Raw genomic sequence first — 23033 nt, 5'->3', positions numbered from 1 at the left:
AAACAAAATTAGTACTGAAGTATAGGTAAAAGTTTTTTTTTAAAAACCATGGTCACAATATTGGGATACTTTGACTATATTTCAAACAAAAACTTCTGATATCAAACAAAACAACTCTTAACGAGGTAAATAATTCGTGACGATCGCTCCTTCAGCATAAAAAATATCTGACATCAAAATTTGTGACGACCAATGAATAAGCATTCGGCTAAATAAATACACTTTTTAAATGTTCCCATATATATAGTTATAATATTTTTATAGGTTTTTTACTGAAAGTTTCATAGCGATAGCACATAAGTATTTATGGCCACGGCTCCATACAAGCGGATTCACTGTGCGTTGGTGGTAAAGCTTTCGTACTCATAAACAAGTAATTTCACCACGAAGGCTGTTGAATAAGTAAGAATAAAGAACTTCACTTTTAGTACCGCAAGAAGACGGTTGGTTTTTGCTTCATTAGCTTAAGTATCCCCCGGACTCCCTCGAGTCTCACGTGGGTCTATCAATTAGGGCTGTTAAGTGCTATTTGTAGATGTTACGAAGGCAACAGGGGTCTAACAGTCGAAAAATAACCTTTTTCGCAGACAGAAAAATCCGTATAAAATCGGTTTACTTGCGGATTGTTGAAGTTAATAGCTTGTTAGAAAGTGCCATCTTCACGACAAAGATAAAATTATTATAAAAGAATTAATTTATGTTATCGGAACTTTTAGCAAGTTATTTAAACTTTGTCGAGCTTTATCATCTATGTATATAAGGAAACCTTTCCTATTAACATGGACGGAAATGTTGAATAACAATCTATTTCTAGAGAATTGTGCTATCGGTGACCGAAATCGGCTTAGCAGAACTGAAGGCAAAACCTTACGGACCATCCGTTCAGCGGATGGTTGATTTATTTCTGCGGGAAGAGAGTATATAAAAAAATGTTAGCGAAAAAATATTAATATAGAACGATCTTACAATATATGTATATAAGATCTGAGCACAATCAAAGCCTGCAAGTATTTGAAATATGCAATTGAAAAATAGAGTCTACACTATTTTGCCAATTACTGCCCTCACAAACGTTATGCAAATATGCATGATAAACTTGACGTTTAAGCGTTAATACAAGCTACTTGTCAGAATGTTTTCTTAAAATGAAACCAACAGTTTTTGAGAAAATCGGCTAACAATAAATTAACCTATGGATTTTACCATACAAAATTAAACAACAAAGAGCTACACTTGTACATAGGCAGATTGGGGATTGTCTAAATAACGTTTTGAGAAAAAGTTATGTAAAACAAAACCGACCGTTTATGAGAAAATTGCTTAAAATTGCTTGATTACATTAACCCAATGAAACAAATTTATTTTTTTTAATAATTTACACATTTATCACAGGGTGAATAACCCGAAAGATTTCTCGGTAATTAATTGTTTTTACAACTGTCGTTTTTCCACGCTCCATCCATGACATTAACCTTATGAAAAAGGCACGCTTTATTTATTTATTTATTACGACTTTCACATTGGAACGAATAAAAACAGTCGTTTTCTTGGAAATTCATTTTTAAATGTCGTAAGCTTGCCGTGTACAGGCAATAGAGAATTAAGCCACAACACATAATCACATAAGCACATCCAACAACACTTAGTTTCGCCAAGTGCAACACTTGTAATCAGCGGTAAGTTAGAATCCAAAGACAGGCAGTTTTTCTGCTTTATCAACCAAGTTCCGCTACAGCGACTTTTTCTTCCATAGCAAGAGACGGAGAAAAGTCGCTTTAACTAGTTTTTGCAAGTAGAAAAAAATTTGAAACTTGGTAAAACTTCGGTGGCGATGCAGTATTTTGGAAGTATTTATATGATTATTACTTGGCCATTTTGCGATTTTTTGGAAGTGGAGATGCATTTTGGCCAAGTAGGCGGTTTTAAGGGTAATGCCTTTGAATGTAATTAAATAACCAAATGCCAATTCGATAATATGTCAAAATAGGGATCTATTGTATATTCCATTTAACATGCGGGGCTGGACGACCTAAAATTAGTGTGGAAAAACAATTATAGTTTAGGGAATTCCAGCAGGAATTAATGGAACGACTGGTTACCTTATCAAGCATCATAGGCCAACATTAGTGGACAAATCATTAGCACAGGAAAAACTTTCCACTTGCGAATGTCAAAATTGTATTTAGTTTTGCTTTAAGCTTAGTATTCAGATCGACAAAAACCGTTCGCCGCCTCTGAGAGAACACCGCAAACACTTTTCGACAGTGCCCTTTTCACGACAGTGCCCTTTTCACGTCGGTACTCAAATCGACAGATAACATACCAGAAAATTGCAAGGCGTTGCCAGATTTTTTTGGGTGAACGTACGCCAGGCCCCGACGTAAAGAATAAAAAATTTTATCTGTTTTTGGAGGTTGGAGTTGGAGAGCATGGACGTAAAAGCCCAAAAGCCTCTGCAAAGTTTACTTCAGTAAGACAATATTGACGACTAAATATTCCCAATCCATTTTTATGCCACTTTTGTTTGTTTGATTAATATAGTTGGAAGCTGGCGGGTTAATTTTGAATTGTTTTCCGTTTGTCAACAAGCCCACTTGACTGACAGTAAGATTGTAAGACCAAAACTTCGGCCGCACTAGAAAGAATAAACTTTTGAGGCTGACGTTCGTCGATCTGAGTACTAGGCTTTATTGTGCTTGGCTTGTCGATATTTTTTTGCGATTCGAATGGAGAAAATAGCACCAAGTAGTATACAAAATTCCTGAAGTTGCCAGATGTTCGGAACAATCTAAAATTACGTAAATTTAGCCTAATACTCAGATCAACGAATACTGTTCGCCGCCTATGAGAGAGAGCGAGAGGCGAAAAACTTTTCGACAGTGCCTTTTTGCACGAAGGTACTAAGGTCGACGGAAAATATAAGAATTGTGCAGAGCCTTGCCAGACGCCTGAGATGAACTCTCGATGAATGTTTGCCAGGTCTGGAGAAAAGAATAAAAATGTCATCTTTGGTGTTTTTGGATTTGAACTTACAAGCGAAATGGAGGGAAAATCAACAATAACACAAAAAAGGCCGCGCGTCTGTCACCACTCTAATACTATTTAACACTGATTGAGGACGAAAACGTGAGGAACAATTGAAAATGTAGGACGCTGAAGCAACAAGTATGCAGCAAGTGGATTAAATTTATAATTCAATGTTTTTAATTTTATTGTCGATTATACATGGACAGCTAGTGGCAAGCTAAGGTGGACTTTTGAAATGCTTATCGATACTTGGCAGGAGAATATTGAACAGTTGATGGGATCCCGAATAAATGTCTATGCCTACCCCCAGTCCATAACGGAGGCTGGGTATGATGTTTCATATAGGGATGTACGGATGAAAATGACAAACATCACGAAGAAATACAGGTAGGTATATTACGCGTGCAATCATATATTTTGCAGGCAAGAAAAAAGTAATATGGGGCCAAGCGGTGGGGCTTCAACATTATTAGTTGCTAAACTTATTCCTTGACTCCTTCCGTATCCACAACATGGAGCAGAACAAATTTTAAATATAACAGATGCTGTTTAATAGCTGGATATCATTGGTGCATAAATCGCATTAAGCCTAATTCGGATTCATTCACACAGGGCTTCCCATAAGGCTAATTGACGCATTTAAAATAAATGCGATAAACAAATGTGACTAAAAATCATTTGCCACGAACGTTTCTAGAAAAAATACCGAAAAATACTGATCTTAAATGATATTTAGTTAGCTAAGCTGGTTTTTATATGTAAAGACAACCCAATTTTATGATGATTTACAAATTACTTAAAGCAAGAACTTAAAGCTGGTCGCAGGATCAGCTCCACTTCCTTCTCGTTCAGGTTGACAAATGCCTCGGTCGCTTTATGGATATCCTGCTGAGCATTTAAGATTTTCGTAAGCTCGCTCATATTCATGATTTTTAATTAATTTCATTTTTATATGCGACAATTCAAAAGTAAACAAGCCCAGATCAGCTGTTCGTGCCACTCACAAGTCGGAGTAGCATAGCTAAGTGGTATTGCGCCACTGGAAGGTCACTAATGCGGCAATGGAATCAGGCTATAAAAAAATATCAATTTGATATTTGAGAATAGAGTATATAGTCAAAAAATATCGACATATCGACATTTTTTGATATTATTTAATGATAAGATAATTTATAATAAAAAAAATGTATCCTGTTGCTGTGCATTTGCGCCACTATAACCCTAAAAATACGAAAGTGGTCATTGTATAATGGAATTCGTATAGCATAATTAAATGTTGTATGATGAAGCGTGCTCTTATCTATATATAAAAATAATAATGTGTTTTTGATGGTAATATGCTATTCTGCTATTCTATTCCAAAATATTTTTCCGTCAACTTCTGCTGTTCCTATCTTACGCTCTTTCATTCCGTATATTTAGTACATTTTGTTTGAAAATTCAGCATAAATATACTGAAATTCGGTCAGCTTCACGTCAGCTGATCCATACAAATTACACTTGCTGAAATTGCCTGCCACCGTAGACCGTTAATGTCATCTTCTTCCGAGTGCTCAAAAGAAAGTGAAATTCAACCTTGTTAGACCTCTCGCCAGGTGGTTAGGGTGCAAAAATAGCTGGGTAAAGTACTTTTCCTTCTGTTCTGCGATCACTTCTTTGACTGGTAGAATGTTTAAGTCACGGTGTATGTTTTCGTTGCAAACGTACCACGGTGCCCCGATGATTGTTCTTAAGATTTTCGACTGAGCTCGATGGACTATGTTGATTATGCTGGCATTCCCCCATAACTGAGAGCCGTACATCCATATAGGTTTAAGTATCGAGCTATATAGCTTTATAGCTTTAGGTGTGTTCCTTTGGCTTCAATGTGCAAGTGTTACCGACCAGACGGTAGGCCCCGGCCCCGACCACCCAGAGCTACCCTAGAAATGGTACGCTTACTGGGCGGTCACATACGTCCACACATTTGGACGTAACTATGTTGCAATCTGTAAACACAACCCACTCAAGTCGTTCCCCCGCTACTTTTGCTGACATCGCAACAGGATGCCACCGACCACTAGCCTTGAAGAGAACCTTGAACCACCACCCCCCGAAGACATACCATAACTGGCCCAGCCGAGCAACGAAACAGGATGGATCTTAGGATAATAGTTACACTGTAATTTCCACAAGATAAAAACACCTGGGGAACTACACTACACTACAAGCTAAGCTTCAACACGACACAACAAGCTACTGTAATTACTTTAAGTATAAAAACAAACAATAACCTTAAGTATACTCGTAATATCTGAAAGAAAGAAAGAGCATACTTTTTTCCAAAAGTAACAATAAATTAAATTGATGTTTAAGATTTCCAAAGTCAGAAGTCTATTACCATCCAACAAAGTAACTACTAGAGGTGGTTCTAAGAAACAGACTGCTAGCGAACAGGCACTTCAGACAAATTCTGTGTTCTTAAGACCAATCAATACACCTTCAATGTCACCCATGGACTCGAGTAACAATTCGTCACCATGTCACCCCAGCAATGTGGTCGTCAATCCTGCTGAATTGTATGCTTCAATGAGGATTCCGGATGTTACTCTCTAAACGAATTTATTAACAATGTAGAAGATTTAATTTTAATGATCAGAGGCACGGATCAGACCCCTTACGGCCAAATGCTACTTAAAGCAATCAGGCAAAAGATAATAGGAAAGGCGAACGAAGCAGTTATTGCGTCAGGGACTAACCTCAATTGGGACGAAATCAAGGACGCTTTATTGAGACATTGTAGAGATAGAAGGGATGAAGAGAGATTAAGTTACGACACAAACAATTGTAGTTGCAAAATTAATATGACCAGATCACAAAGATCAAACTAGCACTGTTCAGACTAATTGACACAGAAGAGACAGAACCACTACCAGTTAGAGTTAGAGTCAAAGACTTGCTTAACGACATTCCTTGCGGGACTTAGGGGAAACCTAGGCGGCATAGTCAGATCTTGCAGAAACTGCAGAACTGGAAGAAGCATATGATATGGCAATTAAAGAAAAGAGCCACAAAATAGACAACCAATTAGGCAAAATGACCGTTTCCGGTCAAATCATAACCAATACCAAAATAGGCACTTTAATCAGTATCAAAACAGGAACTATAATCAATATCAAAACAGGGACTTTAACCGATTCAATAGACCTTCCTAAACCTGAACAAACAACGATAATAATAATCGTAACTCGTAGTACCCGGCTATCATTTCAAAAGAACCATACCCTAAAAGTTCTTGTAGACACTGGCGCAGAGGGCTCCATCCACCCTAAATTGGTATCGGACTAGAAAAAGATCACACTTGAAAGTCCAATCTCAATCACGTCCGTTTTACAAGAACACCCGGTCCTGCACATGATAATATTACCCATCTTTGAGAAATTTAATGAGCACAGAAAATTCCCTTTTCTGCTATTTGACTTTAAAAATTCTTCGATGGGCTAATTGGTATGAACATCCTAAGCCAACTCCCGGCAGTAATCATTATCCCACATCTTACTTTCACTACCCCAACCAATGAAATACTTTTACTTCTTAAACAAAATCCTTCTTTACAGATATATGACAACAAGATTATCTACTAGAAATCAGAAACTACACAACGCCAAAACAAGAAACCGGCTTAAAACAATCTTAATCTTACAGATTCAAGCTCATCGCAGCTTAGGACTTAAGGGTCCAACAATTACAAAATAATACCCCTTTATTAAAAATAAACCTTGGACAGGCAAAGATCGTCCAGTCTCACAAACACCTCACACACAAACTTAATTTACAAGATTTTATTGATGGTGTTGTAAACTTTCTTAGGGCAATCAATCAGTTTAAATGAAATTCAGGGTCAGACACAGACACACATTTGAAAGTCTAGCGACTAAACTTATGCAATTAAAAGACAGGTTAGAAAGATTATTAACAAAGAAAATACAAATACGTGGACTTATCAATGGATTAGACGAAGCTATTAAAGTAATTACAGGAAAATTGGATGACGCGGACGGACGTAAAATCGAAAATCAGAGAGAGCTTACCCTAAATGTAATCAAACAAGAAATATTCAACAACGACATTAAAGCCAGATTTGATAACATAACAAACCACATCAATAGAGAAGCAATTAAATAATTATTTCCTAAACAACTACAAAAACACTATCTCTATGACTGTAAACGAGGAACACCAAATGTTACATACGATTCAACACGCAGCGCGAATCAACATGAGTATAGACTTGCTATCTAATTATGTAAATAATATAGAAGAAAGCATCTTATTAGCCAGAATAAAAAATGTGCCCAGAAGTCAAGAAATAAATGATTCACAATTAAGTAATATGGGATACGAACACATATTTGAAATGTTAGATTTAGATACCTTATAAGTGGAATTAAAATCCATTTTAGAATAAAAATACCTACTTTTAAGCAACACAATTACCAATTCATACACATCATCCCCCTACGCAGAAACAAGTCAAAATTACTAATCCTTCCGAACTATATGGCATATCATAAAGCAAAAGACGTTTATTATTATACGCACAAATATAATAGAGCATACAAGTATTTTATATGCGAAAACTCTACAGGACAACTTTAAGACCATCCATTTTCCATTTTCCATTCTGGCGGAGCCTGAAACAGAGTCTGAAGAACTAGCCCCAAAGAAACTTAAGCCACCACCTATCTTTGTTCGGGAGAAGATCTCCAACGTCATAGTCAACAAAATAGTTGAGCTTGTCGGAAAAGATAACTTTCATGTTATTCCGCTTATGAAAGGGAATATAAGCGAAACCAAACTTCAAACCAAAACAGAAGAAGATTTCCGAGCAGTGTCGAAGTACTTAAACGATGTCAAAAAGAATTACTACACGTACCAGCTGAAAAGTTGCAAGGGCTTACAAGTTCTGCTCAAGGGAATAGAACCTGATGTGACCCCCTCCGAAATTATAGAGGCTTTAAAAGAAAACGGTTTTTACGCAAAGCATGTTATAAATATTATAAACAAAAACAAGAAGCCGCAACCACTTTTCAAGGTCGAGCTGGAGCCAGACACCAGAACTTTGAAAAAAAAAACGCAATGCACCCAATCTACAAGTTGCAGTACCTTCTGCACCGTAGGATCACAGTAGAAGAGCCGCACAAACGGAACGGGCCAGTGCAATGCACAAACTGCCAGAAATACGGACACACCAGGACTTACTGCACCCTCAGGTCAGTTTGTGTAGCTTGTGGAAACTGTTACGGCTCCGAACCCTGCCCTGCCAACAAGGAAGACTCTCACTAAAAAGTGTATAAACTGCCAAGGAAACCACACAGAAAACTACAGAGGCTGTCCAGTCTACAAGGAGATGAAAAGTCGTATGCAACGAGCGACGACGGAACGCCAGAACATCTTCATGAAATCACAAACGACACCGGAAGTTTTCTTTGCAAAAGCAGCCAGGTCATCATTTGGGCCATCAATTGCCACCAACGGCATTTCCTACGCCAGTGCTCTAAGATCAGGCACAGCACAAATAGACCCGAAAATCGATAACATACAGCAGGCCATGGGGCAGACACAAAGTAACATGGAAACTACGATGATAACTTTGCAACAAAATATGATGGAATTTATATCCTTCATGAAAACCACCATGCAAACGCTAATGCAAAACCAAAATATCTTGTTACAAATGCTTGCAGCTCAGCAGTCCAAATAAATTATGCCTAGCCTTCGAATAACTCTGTGGAACGCCAACGGTGTTTCACGGCATATACCTGAAATAAATCAATTTCTAAACGAAAACCACATCGACGTTATGTTGCTGGCAGAAACGCATCTCACCAGCAAATATAACTTTCAAATACGGGGATACACGTTCTACGGCACCGATCATCCAGATAATAAAGCACATGGCGGAACCGGCATCTTAATAAGAGACCGCATCAAACACCACTTTCACCAACGGTTTGCAAAAAATTATCTGCAAGCTACATCGATAAAATTACAATTGGGCAACTGCAACCTTGCCATTGCCGCTGTCTACTGCCCACCCCGCTTTACAGTCACCGAAGACCAATTCATGGACTTCTACAATTTACTTGGAGAGCGATTTATAGCAGCAGGTGATTACAACGCCTAGTACACGCACTGGGGATCCCGCCTTGTGATCCCCAAGGAAGGTAACTATATAATGCACTCATCAAAACATGCAACAAACTGAACTACGTTTCACCAGGCAGTCCTACATACAGGCATACAGATCCTAGGAAACTACCTGATTTAATTGATTGCTGTGACAAAAAACATTCCCCGCAATCTAATATCTGCAAAATCGCTTTTGGATCTATCATCGGACCACTCACCAGTGCTAATAACTCTTCTTCAAAGCCCGGAATTTATCGAGCACCCTTGCAGGCTGACGTCGCATCGAACTAACTGGCTGAAGTTCAAAAAGTACGTTAGTTCCCACATTGAACTAACTCCGCAGCTCAACATCAAGGAGGACATCGACCGCTATGCCGATGCACTGGAGTCTGTACTCGTCGCAGCAGCCAAAGTCTCTACACCGCAAGGGAGGAATGGGCACACACCAGCAAAAGACTAACCTTGAAATCGAACAACTTGTTTTGGAGAAAAGACGTTTGAGGCGTGCTTGGCAAACCAGCAGATCGCCATCCTCAAAACATATCCTTAATGAAGCTGGTCGCAGACTTACCAGGGCTCTAAGGCACGAAGAAGAAAAAGCACAACGCCAGTACATTGAGAAACTTTCACCCACCAGCACCAAGCATCCCTTGTGAAGGGCCCACCCAAATCTAAGTGCGCCGGCCGAAAGAGTAACTCCCATAAGAGACTCTTCAGGCAGCTGGGCCAGAAGCGGCAAAGACAGAGCTTGTACATTTGCTTTACACCTTCGAAATGTTTTTCAGCCAAAGCCTGCAAATTATTCACTCACATTACCGTCGCCGTCAATTCAAATTGGAACTGAGACGGCGCCAATTCTGTTTCAACCAAACGAACTTGCAAAAGTCATTAGCGAGCAATTAAAAACAAAAAAGGACCCAGATGGTGATCTAATAACTCCTAAGATGCTCATTGAACTCCCAAACTGTGCAGTTGAGGTAATTTGTAAACTCTTTAACGGGACTACACGACTTGGCTACTTCCCAAAAAAATAGAAAAAGTCGGTAATCATCATATATATATCAGGAAGACGGAAGGAAGACGGGACGAAATCAGCAGCCGGGACCGGAAAAAGAAGGCACCGAAAAAGTAGGTCCGTTCCAATGAGAAAAAATTAATTTAAAAAAGTAGGGGAAAATAGAATCTAAAATATTTCGAGTAGGTTTACCGTTGGCGAAATAAATAAATAAATAAAATAAATAAAGATACATTATGCAATATCTGGACCACGTGCCACCGGCTCCGGGCCAGACCACTGCAGGAAGATTTATTGCCGTATTCATATACCTTAAAGCCGTTTAATTCACCGCACCACACTGGCACTGGATTTTTTTATTTGAATATTATTTCTTTTTGTTGAATATAAAACAATTATTGCTCTACAGAAAGTATATTGACATAATTTAATTTATAAACGCAGCAATAATGAAAGATTTACAAAGCAATTTTTAATTTAATTTATTTAAATTATTCCTTCTTGAGTTTATTTAAAATTTCGTCCCCAATAATTTATATAAAATTTGTTCGTCCACCTTAGTATAATTTTGTATGTTAATTTATTGAAATATTTATGCAGACCTAAACATATCTATCCAACATGCATATATCGTGAATTGTTTATTAACATATATCCATATATACCATTTCTAAATATTATAAGCAGTACCTATAAGTAAAAGATAAAATTTTATATAATTAGAATTAAGGGAAAGAAAAGAATATACATTTACATAAGCAAAACATAACCTAATGTAAATTTGCGGAGGTCTCGCAACAGTTGAGATGTAAAATAACGAGTAAAGTAAATCACATACACAACTACATATGTATATGCGAATGTAGAGAGAAAAAAAATCGTATATGTATAAATAACTTTAGAAATCCCGAGATAAAAACATCTCAATATTTAACCCCTAGCTCCAAATAGGTAGGGTAATTTAATTGTATAGTTATGAATTAATCAATATTTATATGTTCGTATGTGGGTCAACAATCGTGTGACAAAAATTTAAATCAATTAAAATGAAGTGTTTTTCCTATGAATTTGTCATCGCAGCTGTAGCAAGGGGAAGCAAATAAATGAAAATAAATTAACTAAAGATATTTAATGCAAGGAGTGAAGATGAATATTTATAGTTAATAATAATAACATTATAACGTGAGGATGATGTGCGCAATGTTCGTCTATGGGGAGGGGAAATGAGACTGACCCTGGAGTAGGCTGACGGGAGCCAGCGGAAGGGAGATTTAACGAAGGATGTATGCCAGATCTCAGGTAGGGTGGGGGTGTCGGAGTACATCACCTAAACTCCAATTTGTTCATCGCAAGTAAAGTTTCCAGTAACATTATTTATTTTATTTTTGTTTACATTTTATTTTTGTATTCATTTTGTCTTGTTATGATTTCGTCGGACTGAGATGGCCGATCAGCTGGGCTGTTGTGCGGACTGAGGGCTGGGAAGAACCTTACCATCAGGACTGGCTAGCCGGCCTTGTCCCTTCGAAAAACTAGGTTCATAACACCCTTGTCCCTTTCCTTTTCTTAATTTACATCCATGATATTTACTATTCCTTAACAAAATTCAGAATACCTCCTCAATGCTGACAATCTTAAAGTTTTTAGATCCGTTCGATCACCAGCTGACGCAAAGTTAATACAATCCGACTTAAATTTAATCAGTGTTTGGTGTTGTCAAAACTTTCTGCCAGGTACAGCAAAAGCCTGTTTTATGTCTCAATATCGAATTTTTTATATGTATATGCAGGGTTTGTCACACCAAGATGAGTCGTTGGTCCTTGAAGTATTATTCGATGGCAAATTTAACTTTGCCAAGTATTTAAATATTATTATTCCCAACTCTTATGCCAAGTAAATGTTCGGCATACATACATATGTCCGTCAAAACTGAAATAAGCTGTCTTTCTATGGAGTCCCACGGCAGCATATCACGATAATAGGATTGAGCGTCTTCAAAATTTTTTTTTTAAATTCGGCATATATCCGATCATAATCCAATAGATGGCGCCTGGTTCACTAAACTCGTCTTTAGGACCGAAGAAAGGAAATTACTAGCTGGAAAAAAAGACTATTTCGCCAATGAATCCCTCGGTGGAATTTATTTATTCGTCAACTATTTCATATAAACTTATCTTTGTTGTTTATTTTTTAATAAACACAAGTTTATCCACTACATCCATTGCACAGTGGGTCAGCAATCTAATTTTTAGGCCAAAAATCTGTCATTTCTTTTCCTGTGCAGCTAGGAAGCCCAAAATAAAGCTGAATATTATTTTAAGAGATTGATCTTTTTAACCAACTTAAAATAAAATTTTAAGGGTTTTTAAAAGATATAGTTATTCCAAACCAAAGTCGGAAAATATTTCTATTTTTTGCATATTTTATTCCTAGAAAACAAGTAGAAACCGGAGTCAGTTCATATTAACACACATTTAAGGACAAGATACAACAAATCAAACAAATTTAAACCACTTAAAAATGTTAACATTGTTGCATAACAGGTTGGGTTGTAGTAACATAGTTGACTTTTTAAAAATTATTTGCAAATCCGACGCTCCTGTTCCAGTTTCCGTACGAATTTTATAGAAACAAAGCAAGGGTTGTCATTGTATGATACAAAATAATTATTTTCTTGGGACTTATTTTTAAGAAGTGTAAATTATCTAAGTTAAGTTTAAAAGTATTTTTGTGCTTATTACCCCTTCATTTAATGTACTTATTGTGCAAAACATGTTATGTTGGGACCTTTTTCATCGACATTGGCAACTTTGGTCCCGAACACTGGTGCCAAGCAGGTGATTCACCCGAGTTGTTCGACAGTTTTGTAGGTCCGTTTCCATCACTGCCTCTGAAATAAGTAGAATTTGTTATTTTTGGCTACTAATGATTTTTTGACTAGATTCAGCAGTGCCTGCTGAAAATATTCGGTATGAAACAGCTGACCGAAATTCAGTATATTGCTGCTGAATTTTCAGCAATTCAGAAAATCAGATGGTTGGGACAAATATCAATTATATCGACATATCGATATTTCAAGGCGATATATTCTTTTATAGCGTATTTCCACAAAGATCCATCCTCCTTCGACCATCCGTTGAAGGGATGGTCCAAAGGGTTATGCCGATCCAAAAACTTTCCAGTTAGTCCGCCGTTAAATTTGACGGACTAATGCCCGCTTTCCACACAGTCCATCCGTTGGAAACGGTTAGAATTTTCAAGAAATATGAAACTTCGTCCTCCACAGAGCACATCAGCCTTCCACCTTCCGATTTCAGCTGATCTTAACTGCTGTAGCTCACCAAAACATAAACAAAGATGGTTGACCTGTTGACATTGTTCACGTTTTGACGAGCCACGGTTGTTCAGATCAGCTGAAATCGGAAGGTGGATATGCTCTCTGGAAATCGGATTTTCATATTTCTTGAAAATTCCAACCGTTTCCAACCGATGGACTGTGTGGAAAGAGGGCATTAGTCCGTCAAATTTAACGGCGGACTAACTGGGAAGTTTTTGGAACGGCAAACCTTATGGACCATCCCTTTAACGGATGGTGGATGGATCTCTGTGAAAATAGGATATTAAAACAGAGACTATCGTTGATACGAAATTTACTAAATTTTTAACATCCCTTGTATCTTTGAAGTACTTAGATGATTTTTACTTGGCTCTATTAGGATTTTTGGAGATGTGACTTTGAATGTATGTAACTAACTGAACCAATGCCAATGCAAATTTGAAAGACTAGAGAAGTGTTGACCCCCATTTGACTTGCGGTGCAAAATGAATTAACGGGAATTTGCGTTATCCATTTTATTGACGGGAAAAATTTAATTTTGTGTTATTTTTTTCATCTTTTGAACAGCTGCTTTTGCAATACCGGGTGCCTGTTTGAATGGTCGCTACATCGATAGCCGCCACAAAACATCGATGTTTCCAAAAAATTAAAATACATCGATGCATCAATGTTTCTCCACCTCTAATGAAAACTCCTGCTCGACTGCTCTCTCCCTCAAAGTTGTTCTCTCCATCTCTCTTCAGCAAGCGTAAGAACGAATAGCCAGAAAGTTCTAAAGGTGAAATTTGTTAGAGAAAGAAAAAACAATAATAAATAGTTTGCTTTCATTCTAAACAAAGTAGAAGTGCATATACAAACACGTCGCGGGTCAAGAGTAACTTTTAAAACTAATGCAGTTAAAACATCTGAATCAGCATCACCAATTTTAACCGTTGCCTTAGCGTTGTGATAGTCAGCTTAGACGGATTTTTGGTGTGCTCTGGTTCCGTAAAAAGTAATTGTCAAACCCAAGAATTGCCAAGCACAAATCGTGTTTGCCAAGGAGTCAGCACATAAACAAATTTGTTGTGGCCTAAAAAAAAGAAAAGTACTGCGGGAATTCGGGTTTTCCATCTCACATACATACATATTTTCTGTCTCATCGTCGCCATTTTTAATCAGTTGTTTTTTCACGGGCTACACTACATGCAGCTCGCTCGCACATTCTGGAGAATCGTGTTTCAGTGTTGAAAAGCGCGTCGCAGCTGCCATAAAATAGCAAGACATCGTTTTTAATTTAAAATACATTATTACGCTCAATATGGAAGACCTCACCAAAAACATTATCTTCGCAAATGCTATTAATGGACAACCTGCCACAATTCAATACCAGACGGCGGATGGCACCATTCTTAAACAGCCTAAAATCGAGGGTCAAAAAACGGAGCAGCAACCGACCTTCTACTACACGACAAATGTAAGTGCTAAATTTTATATATGTATGTAAAAGCAATTCCGAGAGTTCGCTTCTCATGTTTGATTTTTTCTAGGGTAATGGCGGCACCGTAAATCTCGCCCAGTTGGCTACCACGGATGACAACAAGACGTGCTACATAGCTCAGCCAGTGGGCGGCTACAACTATGCTCTAGTCAATGGAATGCCGCTCAACCAGGGCGCAGCACTAGGAATCGCCACAGTAGACGCTCAAGGCCGCATCCAGATCGTAAACCAGAACAAGCCAATTGCAGCAGTTAGTTTAGATGGTACAAAACATGTAGAATTCGGTAGAGCTCAAAGCCCTTTTCCTTTGCAGAACACCATATCCAACATTAGCTTCAAATGTGACGTCTGCTCGGATATGTTTCCCCACCTAGCCCTGCTTAACGCCCACAAGCGGATGCATACAGACGGGGAGCAGCAACAGCAGCACAACACCCAGCAAGGGGGCAGCGAGTCTATTGCTGTGGTCAGCGCTCAGGGCTTAGTCCAGGCGCAGAACATCATTGGCAATGGCCAGATGGGCCAGATACAGATAGTGTCTTCCGATACTTTGGAGCCTGTGCAACAATCTGTGATGCAACAGCAGCAACACGAATCCAAAGCAAGCAAGTGCATTAACTGTGGCAGCCCCATACTGCAGCAGTCCAAACGCAAAGGTTCAAAGCAGGTGCGTTGCGAGTCCTGCATGCAGGCAGAACAGGCGGCGCAGCAACAACTTTTCGTGGCGCAGGACGGTAATTGTGGTGTCAAACATTTTTGAAAAGTCATAAGCTTTTTATTTTGTACAGGTCAAATGGCGCATCCCGTGCAGATCATATCAACTACTCCCCAGGCCCAGGCACAGCTGCAACAAATTGTAGCCGCGCAGACAGGCGGCTCGACGCCCAAGAGGGAACCGAGCGTTGGGTCTGGCCATCACCCAGTAAAAAAAAGAAATTCCCAGCAGATGACCAAGTGCCAGAAGTGCAATGGCTCCGGGGTGGTGCTGGTGGGGCAGCACTCTCACGCCGGACACAGCGGAGCTGGCGGAACGGTAAAGCAATCGGTCACTGTCAAAACTGAGTGAGTATAAAATCTAAGTGCAAACCAATTCTACGCTAACAAAACCAAGGTGTTTGTCCTGCAGGAATCCGTCAAAACCCTTCAGTTGCAATATTTGTGGTGGTCTTTTCTCACGCTACTCAAGTCTTTGGTCGCACAAAAAGCTTCACAGCGGCGAAAAAAACTACAAATGCAGCATCTGTGGACTGGCCTTTGCGAAGGCCGTTTATTTGAAAAACCACGCGCGTATTCACACGGGCGAAAAACCCTATAAGTAATAACAATATTTTTTGGTCTTGATTCAAATTACTTAATTTTTTTGTCTTTATACAGATGTCAAACCTGCGGTATGCAGTTCTCACAGTCGCCACATCTCAAGAACCATGAACGCACGCACAGCGGCGAACGGCCCTATGTGTGCGGGGTGTGCGACAAAGGATTTGCTCGCCACGCTACGCTTTGGAACCACAGGCGCATCCACACGGGCGAGAAGCCGTACAAGTGTGAAATTTGCGGTTCGGCTTTTTCTCAGGCTGCCCACCTTAAAAACCATGCAAAAGTGCACTCAGGGGAAAAACCCTACAAGTGCGAGATCTGTTCGGCTGCGTTTGCTGATCGATTTGCGCTTAAGCGTCATCGCGGCATACACCAAAAGTACGGTCAGACGGCGCCTCGTCAGACCAGTAGCGATGGAATGATAGTGCACAAGCAGGAGATTCCTGACATGGATGACGAAGCCCAACAGGAGGTGATCATCGGCGGGTTATAGATAAGACCAACTGGTGCAAATCCAAAGGCGATAGGCAACTTAGCGAAGCTAGCAGAGCAGGGCTTGTTTTCAGAATATGAGACAGGGGCAAATTCTGCTCAGCCATATTCTGGAGGATATTACTACCAGTTGCCTTTACTAGCGCAAAATCCAACACGGAACGCTGCTTTTTCTCAGAGATATTGAGGGGTGGACCAACGAAAATCCATCATTAGTACTGAATAACTAAGCATCGCATTATTATAACAGCAGGCTACTCTGTAGGCTTTTTGAAACATGTGGCGCACCCCAACAGCCCTTTTTATGTTAAAAAAACGATTGGACATAATTTATTTTGTAGCTTGTAAAATATACTTCAAATTACCTTTAGTTATTAACGCACATATATGTACTAATAATATGTATATGGCATAGTACATCTAAGTGTTATAGACAATTTCCTTGCCCAAATTTTAGACAATGAAATGGATTAAAAGACGAACGGGATGATACGGAGGCGACCGAATCTGAAAGGCAAATACGTAAGAATCTGCGCAGGAAAAACATTCATACAGAAAAATGTATATCTGTTTATACAACAATGCGTTTAAATACTAATTTACTATTAAGTCAGAACCTATTCAAATAAAATGTATTTATATTTAGGTAAGTATTAAATAACGCAAATCAAATATTTGAATAAAAAAAAATTTTACTAACGAACTTAGCTATACTCCTTTAATAAGCTAACCGATGCTAAACGAATTCAGCGACAAGTATTTTCAAAAAGTTTGATAGAGTTAAAGAACCTCCCTTAAAAAATTCTGCTTAAGTCATAGAGTAAAAAACATATAGACTTAATTTTCTCTTTCCAACCTCTGCAAAGAGTCTTGTTTGTAGTAAAATTTAATTTCTCACTCCATTTATCAGATTTTTGGTTGAGCTTGAAATTTGGTCTACTGATGAATTTTCAGTTACACTACTCACACTAGACTTTCACAATGAGAAGTAGTAAAATTAATGTTTCTTATTTCTAAATTGTGTTGTGGCCGGGCTATCGATAGCCATATCGAATGTCGGCGTAGGGATGATTTTATACTGAGAAATACTGCAGTTTTTTTTATGGTCACCCCAAATGTTAAAAGGCCGTTGACCCGGCAAATTTAAAACACGAGAGCCGGAGTTCGGGAATGCGATAGGAGAAATTCACGGTCAAGGCGTTAAGACTGCTGCGCTCCGCTCGCCGAAGAAAAGTTTTTTTTTGGGTGCACGTGCGGACTACATAATCCCGGTACCTTGGTGCAACATAACTTTTTTTGAGCTGCAGCAGCGAGCCAGTGTCCACAGGCAACAAAAAGCAGGACTGGGAAGCCTGAAGCGGCGGAAAATCTTGGTAATCGGTGTTCGAGAGTGAGTGTTCCAGAGCCGATCAGACCCAGTTACCAGTTTAAAAAATCAGCCAGGTCACCGAAGTTGGCCTGGCGATTCTTTTTTTGTGTGGTCTGGACAAGAAAGACGGCCAGAGATTAGTTCAGAAAATTATTACGGCGTGGAGGACCGTCACGCTTACCAAGAGGCGGCAACGGGAGAGCCAGATTTTTTTTTATTGTTGTTATTCGATTTTTAGAATAATTAAATATTTTTACCGTGTAGTTGTTGTTGTAAATTCGTATAGTTATTTATTTATTGATTACTATCATTTTTTTTTTGATTATTTTTTATTTACACATATACCAAAATATCTACATCTTCTTTAAGCATTTCTCTTAATTTATATTTGAATGCATATTATATACACGCATTATGCTTACACATAAACGTTTAATAACATCTCATATCCATATTATTTATATTTAAAATTTGTCAAGTGCTTGGTTCATTTGTATGTCTTTTTTTTATATTTTTTATTTATGTAAATTCATGCGTATACCGTAACATTTTGTTTAACCCCCCTGGTAAAGAAAGAATAAACAACCTTAAGTGCTCTTACGGTAGGTCAGGGTCGAGGAGTATACAAATTTTGGGAAACCCGAGAACGTACACTGGGTTGATATGTTATGAAAACTATTAAATAAGAATTATTAAATGAAAATAAGAAAGATGAACATAGAGTAAAGATAAATTAATTTATTAGTAAAAGGGGTATATAATGGTGCAATAAAAAAAAAAGAGTAAATAAATTAAACAAATGTGATGGGGGCAGCTGCAAGTATTTGGCTCAAGGCAGTCTGCATGGTAGGGAGGGAAGAGCAGGTGACCTCCAGTTCACCAGGACGAACCCAAAGAATTGCCAAATATGTGTAGGTTTGAGAAGTCTAATATTTGTGTATTTTTTGTATACCCTTTCAGAGGGTATTATAATTTCAGTCAGAAGTTTGCAACGCAGTGAAGGAGACATCTCCGACCCTATAAAGTATCTATATTCTTGATCAGCATCACTAGGCGAGTCGATCTAGCCATGTCCGTCTGTCTGTCCGTCTGTCCGTCCGTTTCTACGCAAACTAGTCTCTCAGTTTCAAAGCTATCTGCATAAAACTTTCCCAAAAGTTGTCTTTATATTGCAGGTAGTATATAAGTCGGAACGAACCGGATCGGACGACTATAGCATATAGCTCCCATAGGAACAATCGCAAAACAAATACAAAAAAAATATAACTTCGCTGTTTTTAAATTTTTTCTTTTAGTTCTTCGACATATAGTAATGGTTAAATATTTCAGAATTACGGTTTTAATTTCATCAAAATCGGACGAGTATATCATATAGCTCCCATAGAAATAATAAAAATATATAAAATAACTATATAATAATTGAGCTGCAAATCATCATAGCTTCAATGTTTTTAGACATATACGCAAGTAAATCATAATTTTAATGTTTTAAAAAATATTTAATTTTTGCAATAGCTGCAAGGGTATATGAACTTCGGCTTGCCGAAGTTTGCTTCCTTTCTTGTTTGTGTTTGTTAATTGACATTTAAATTCGAATATGACGGTTGAAAATTTAATACTATTTTGTATTAATAACGCGAAAACTTGTGAAATCGAGACGATTTTAATTTGCGAAACTTTGTGAAAACTATGTCGAAAGCGCGACGAAAAGGAGTGGCTACGATGACGTTCGATTGATCACTAACAATTATATTTCAATAATTTCTCTTAGAACCTAACTTATGCTACGGTGGCGAGAGACGGGGCGAATAAGCAAGAGCGAACAGACGAAAGCTTTATTGGCTCCCGCTCTCGCCCTTCAACTAGTGATTTAAATACAAGCGCTGAGTGCGCAAACACCGCCCCCTCTGAAGGGACGACGTCCTTCAGCCCAGAACGGGCAACAGGGCCAGTCGGTGAACAGCTCGCCGATATTCGCCGTCCTGCGTCCTGACGTCCGCCACGCGAACCTTGCTATCGGCGCCGGCGTGCACCGCTACCACTCGTCCGATCCTCCACTGCTGGGGCGGAAGATTGTCTTCTGCGACGACGACGAGCGCTCCCACGACGAGGTTGGGCTCCCCCTGGTGCCACTTGGACCGCTGTTGGAGGCTGGAGATGACCCCGGGACCATCGCTGCCAAAACCTGTGCCTGAGAGACGAGACACCTCGCCATCGTCGCAAGCAGGTCAGGCTGATCTGGTCCGGGAGCTGATGGTGGGGCCAGAAGAGGGCCGCCGATGAGCAGATGCCCGGGGGTCAGGGCCTCGCCGTCGTTCGGGTCGCTGCTTAGAGCGCCGAGGGGCCTGGAGTTGAGCACGGCCTCCACGCTGGTGAGCAGAGTTTCGAGCTCCTCCGCGGTCAAGAGGTCTTGGCCTACCGTCCGAAGGAACAGGTGCTTTGCAGACTTCACACCTGCCTCCCATAGTCCGCCGAAGTGCGGTGCTCTGGGCGGTATGAACGCAAACTCGCATCCTTTTTTTGATGCGAATGTTTCGATACCGCCCCCCTGCTCCTCCAGACGGGCTCGGAACTCTCTCATGTGGCGATCTGCGCCGACGAAATTGGTGGCGTTGTCGCACCACACCTTCTCCGGAATCACGCGACGACTCACGAACCTTTGAAATGCCAACAAGAACGCATCAGTGGTTAGGTCAGACACTAATTCTAAGTGGACCGCTTTGGACGCAAACAGGACGAACAAGGCTACAGGATACGATACGTTGTGCTGAAGGGACCACAAAAATCAACGCCACAAATATTGAACGGGCGGAGAGCTCGAAGTCTATCTGCTGGCAAGTTTCCCATAATTTGCGTCAAGAGTTGCCGCTTACAGCGAAAGCAGCGCATGCACGACTGAACTGTTCGTCGGCAGACTTCTTGAGCATTAACTAGCCAGGTTTTCTCGCGCAGACGACTTACGAGAGCTCGTGGGCCAGCGTGACAGTTCGTAACGTGCAGGTATATAGGATCTGACGAACTGTGAGCTTTTAGACAGCAACAACGGGAATTTGGCTTCGTACGGGATAGGAGCATTCAATAACCGACCACCAACTCGTAGCAATAACGAGGAGCACCAATCTAATTTATTTTCCTGAAGAAAAGGGTTTAACTTTTGAATATTCGTTGCTACCGGTTTATTCTTCCGAATTTTACTTATGTCGTCCCTGAACTCGTGAAATTGGACAACTTCGACAATTTTATCAAAAGCGAAATCCAGTTCTCTTGGCGAAATACTTTTTTCAAAGTGCTTCGACACCTTTCTGCACTTTTGAATGAAACGAAAAACCCACACGAAAACTCTCAGAAGCTTCAGGTGCGACGAAAAGGACTCTATTTTCTGAAGCACATAATTTGGCTGACTACGAGAGCTATTGCCGATTTGCGTAGCTCCATCGATTACATCAGCTGGCAGTTCGAAATGTTTATTTACAGACCAATTATTTTCTGAGTCTAGCAAGAACGAAGGTCCACCGAACCAAATGGACGTTGTAAGCTCCTCTACGTCACATCCTCGGGACACTATATCTGCTGGGTTGACTTTCGTGGGAACGTGTCTCCAAATTGCTTTCTCCGACCACTCCTGAATTTCTGCAACCCGGTTCGAAACAAAAACCGACAACGACGAGGGATGGGTTTTAATACAGTGTAAAGTGATCTCGGAGTCTGTCCACAGGAAAACATTCTCAATGGGAGAATTGAGCAATGGCCTGATACGATTAAAGAGATCTGCTAAAAGGTGAGCTGCACGTAGCTCAAGGCGAGGCAAAGTTTTCGTCTTGAGGGGAGCTACTTTCGATTTGGCGGTCAATAAAGACACTTTCAAACCTTCAGCAGTTTGAGTCCGAACGTAGATGCACGCTCCATACGCTCGCATGGAAGCGTCAGCGAAACCATGTATTTGAATCGGGACTTGTGGATCTGTGTTGACGAATCGCCATACCTTAATTTTAGGCAGCTGCAGAAGCGTCGCTTTAAACGTCTTCCACGACTTGAGCAACTGCATCGGTAGCGACTCGTCCCAATCTAATTTTCGAAGCCACAGTTCCTGCAACAACATCTTTGCCTTTGTGACCAAAGGACACAAGAGGCCAAGTGGGTCGAAAACTCGAGCAGTCACCGACAAAATATTTCGTTTTGTCGCGCCAAAATCCAGGAAAGTCATCCAACCGAAATTGAAAGTAATCTTTAACCGGTAACCAAATCACGCCAAGGGTCTTGGTTACGTCTGAGTCTGCCATAAGTGGCATTACAGCGCTATCAGATGCGGATAACTCTGGGCAGTTTGAAAGCCACTTTGCCAATTCAAAGCCTGCCTCTTGCAAGACCTGAGAAACCTCGTCTCGAAGGCTTTGCAGGTCCTCAACGCATCCGGCGCCAGTCAACAAATCGTCAACATAAAAATCATTCTGAATAACCTTTGCGGCTTTTGGATGAATTGCTTGCGCCATCTCTCCGGGGCTGGCGAAGTTCCATATGTAACGGTGTTCAACTTAAAGATTTTCAGGGACTCAGAAGGATCTCGTCTCCATACTATGAGCTGGAAGTTACGATCAGCTTCATCCACCATCACTTGGCGATACATCTTTTTGACGTCGGCCGCAAGGGCAAACTTATGCAATCTAAGCCGAAGCAGAGTCGAGTACAGCTCCTCTTGAATAGTCGGGCCTACCATCAAGATGTCATTCAACGCTACCTGCGTAGAAGTACGGCTCGATGCATCGAAAACTACTCTCAACTTAGTTGAAGTACTTTGTGGCCGTAAAACGCATTGGTGCGGAATGAA

At 39.9% G+C, this 23033-nt stretch overlaps 1 protein-coding gene and 2 long non-coding RNA genes across 7 annotated transcripts; 1 reads left to right on the top strand and 2 right to left on the bottom strand.

The window, feature by feature from the left end:
* Positions 1 to 12621: 12621 nt before the first annotated feature.
* On the bottom strand, positions 12622 to 13265 carry LOC108137966. The gene is made up of 2 exons (XR_001774071.1): positions 13199 to 13265; positions 12622 to 13103 (listed from the first exon to the last, which is right to left on the bottom strand). It is a non-coding gene; the product is annotated as an uncharacterized LOC108137966 (long non-coding RNA).
* A 775-nt stretch (positions 13266 to 14040) lies between these two features.
* LOC121467821 lies at positions 14041 to 14522 on the bottom strand. The gene is made up of 2 exons (XR_005977846.1): positions 14409 to 14522; positions 14041 to 14322 (listed from the first exon to the last, which is right to left on the bottom strand). It is a non-coding gene; the product is annotated as an uncharacterized LOC121467821 (long non-coding RNA).
* On the top strand, positions 14238 to 17256 carry LOC108137945 (zinc finger protein 429). Of its 5 annotated transcripts, none has more exons than XM_041710128.1 (7): positions 14238 to 14328; positions 14742 to 15006; positions 15080 to 15280; positions 15344 to 15764; positions 15819 to 16092; positions 16142 to 16345; positions 16405 to 17256. In XM_041710128.1, exons 2-7 carry the CDS (start codon positions 14851 to 14853, stop codon positions 16838 to 16840), a joined length of 1692 nt encoding a protein of 563 aa, XP_041566062.1. In that variant the 5' UTR covers positions 14238 to 14328; positions 14742 to 14850; the 3' UTR covers positions 16841 to 17256. The 5 variants fall into 5 exon arrangements, with proteins under 5 accessions (XP_041566062.1, XP_017115403.1, XP_017115396.1 ...); XM_017259914.2 differs by having other exon boundaries at positions 14281 to 14298; XM_017259907.2 differs by having other exon boundaries at positions 14292 to 14544.
* The last annotated feature ends 5777 nt before the right edge of the window (positions 17257 to 23033 follow it).

This window comes from Drosophila elegans, unplaced genomic scaffold (genome assembly GCF_018152505.1).
Source record: "Drosophila elegans isolate 14027-0461.03 unplaced genomic scaffold, ASM1815250v1 contig_773, whole genome shotgun sequence".
Lineage (NCBI taxonomy): Eukaryota > Metazoa > Arthropoda > Insecta > Diptera > Drosophilidae > Drosophila > Drosophila elegans.
Note: the sequence above shows the minus strand (reverse complement) of the source record. Positions and strands in the feature narration are given on the sequence as shown.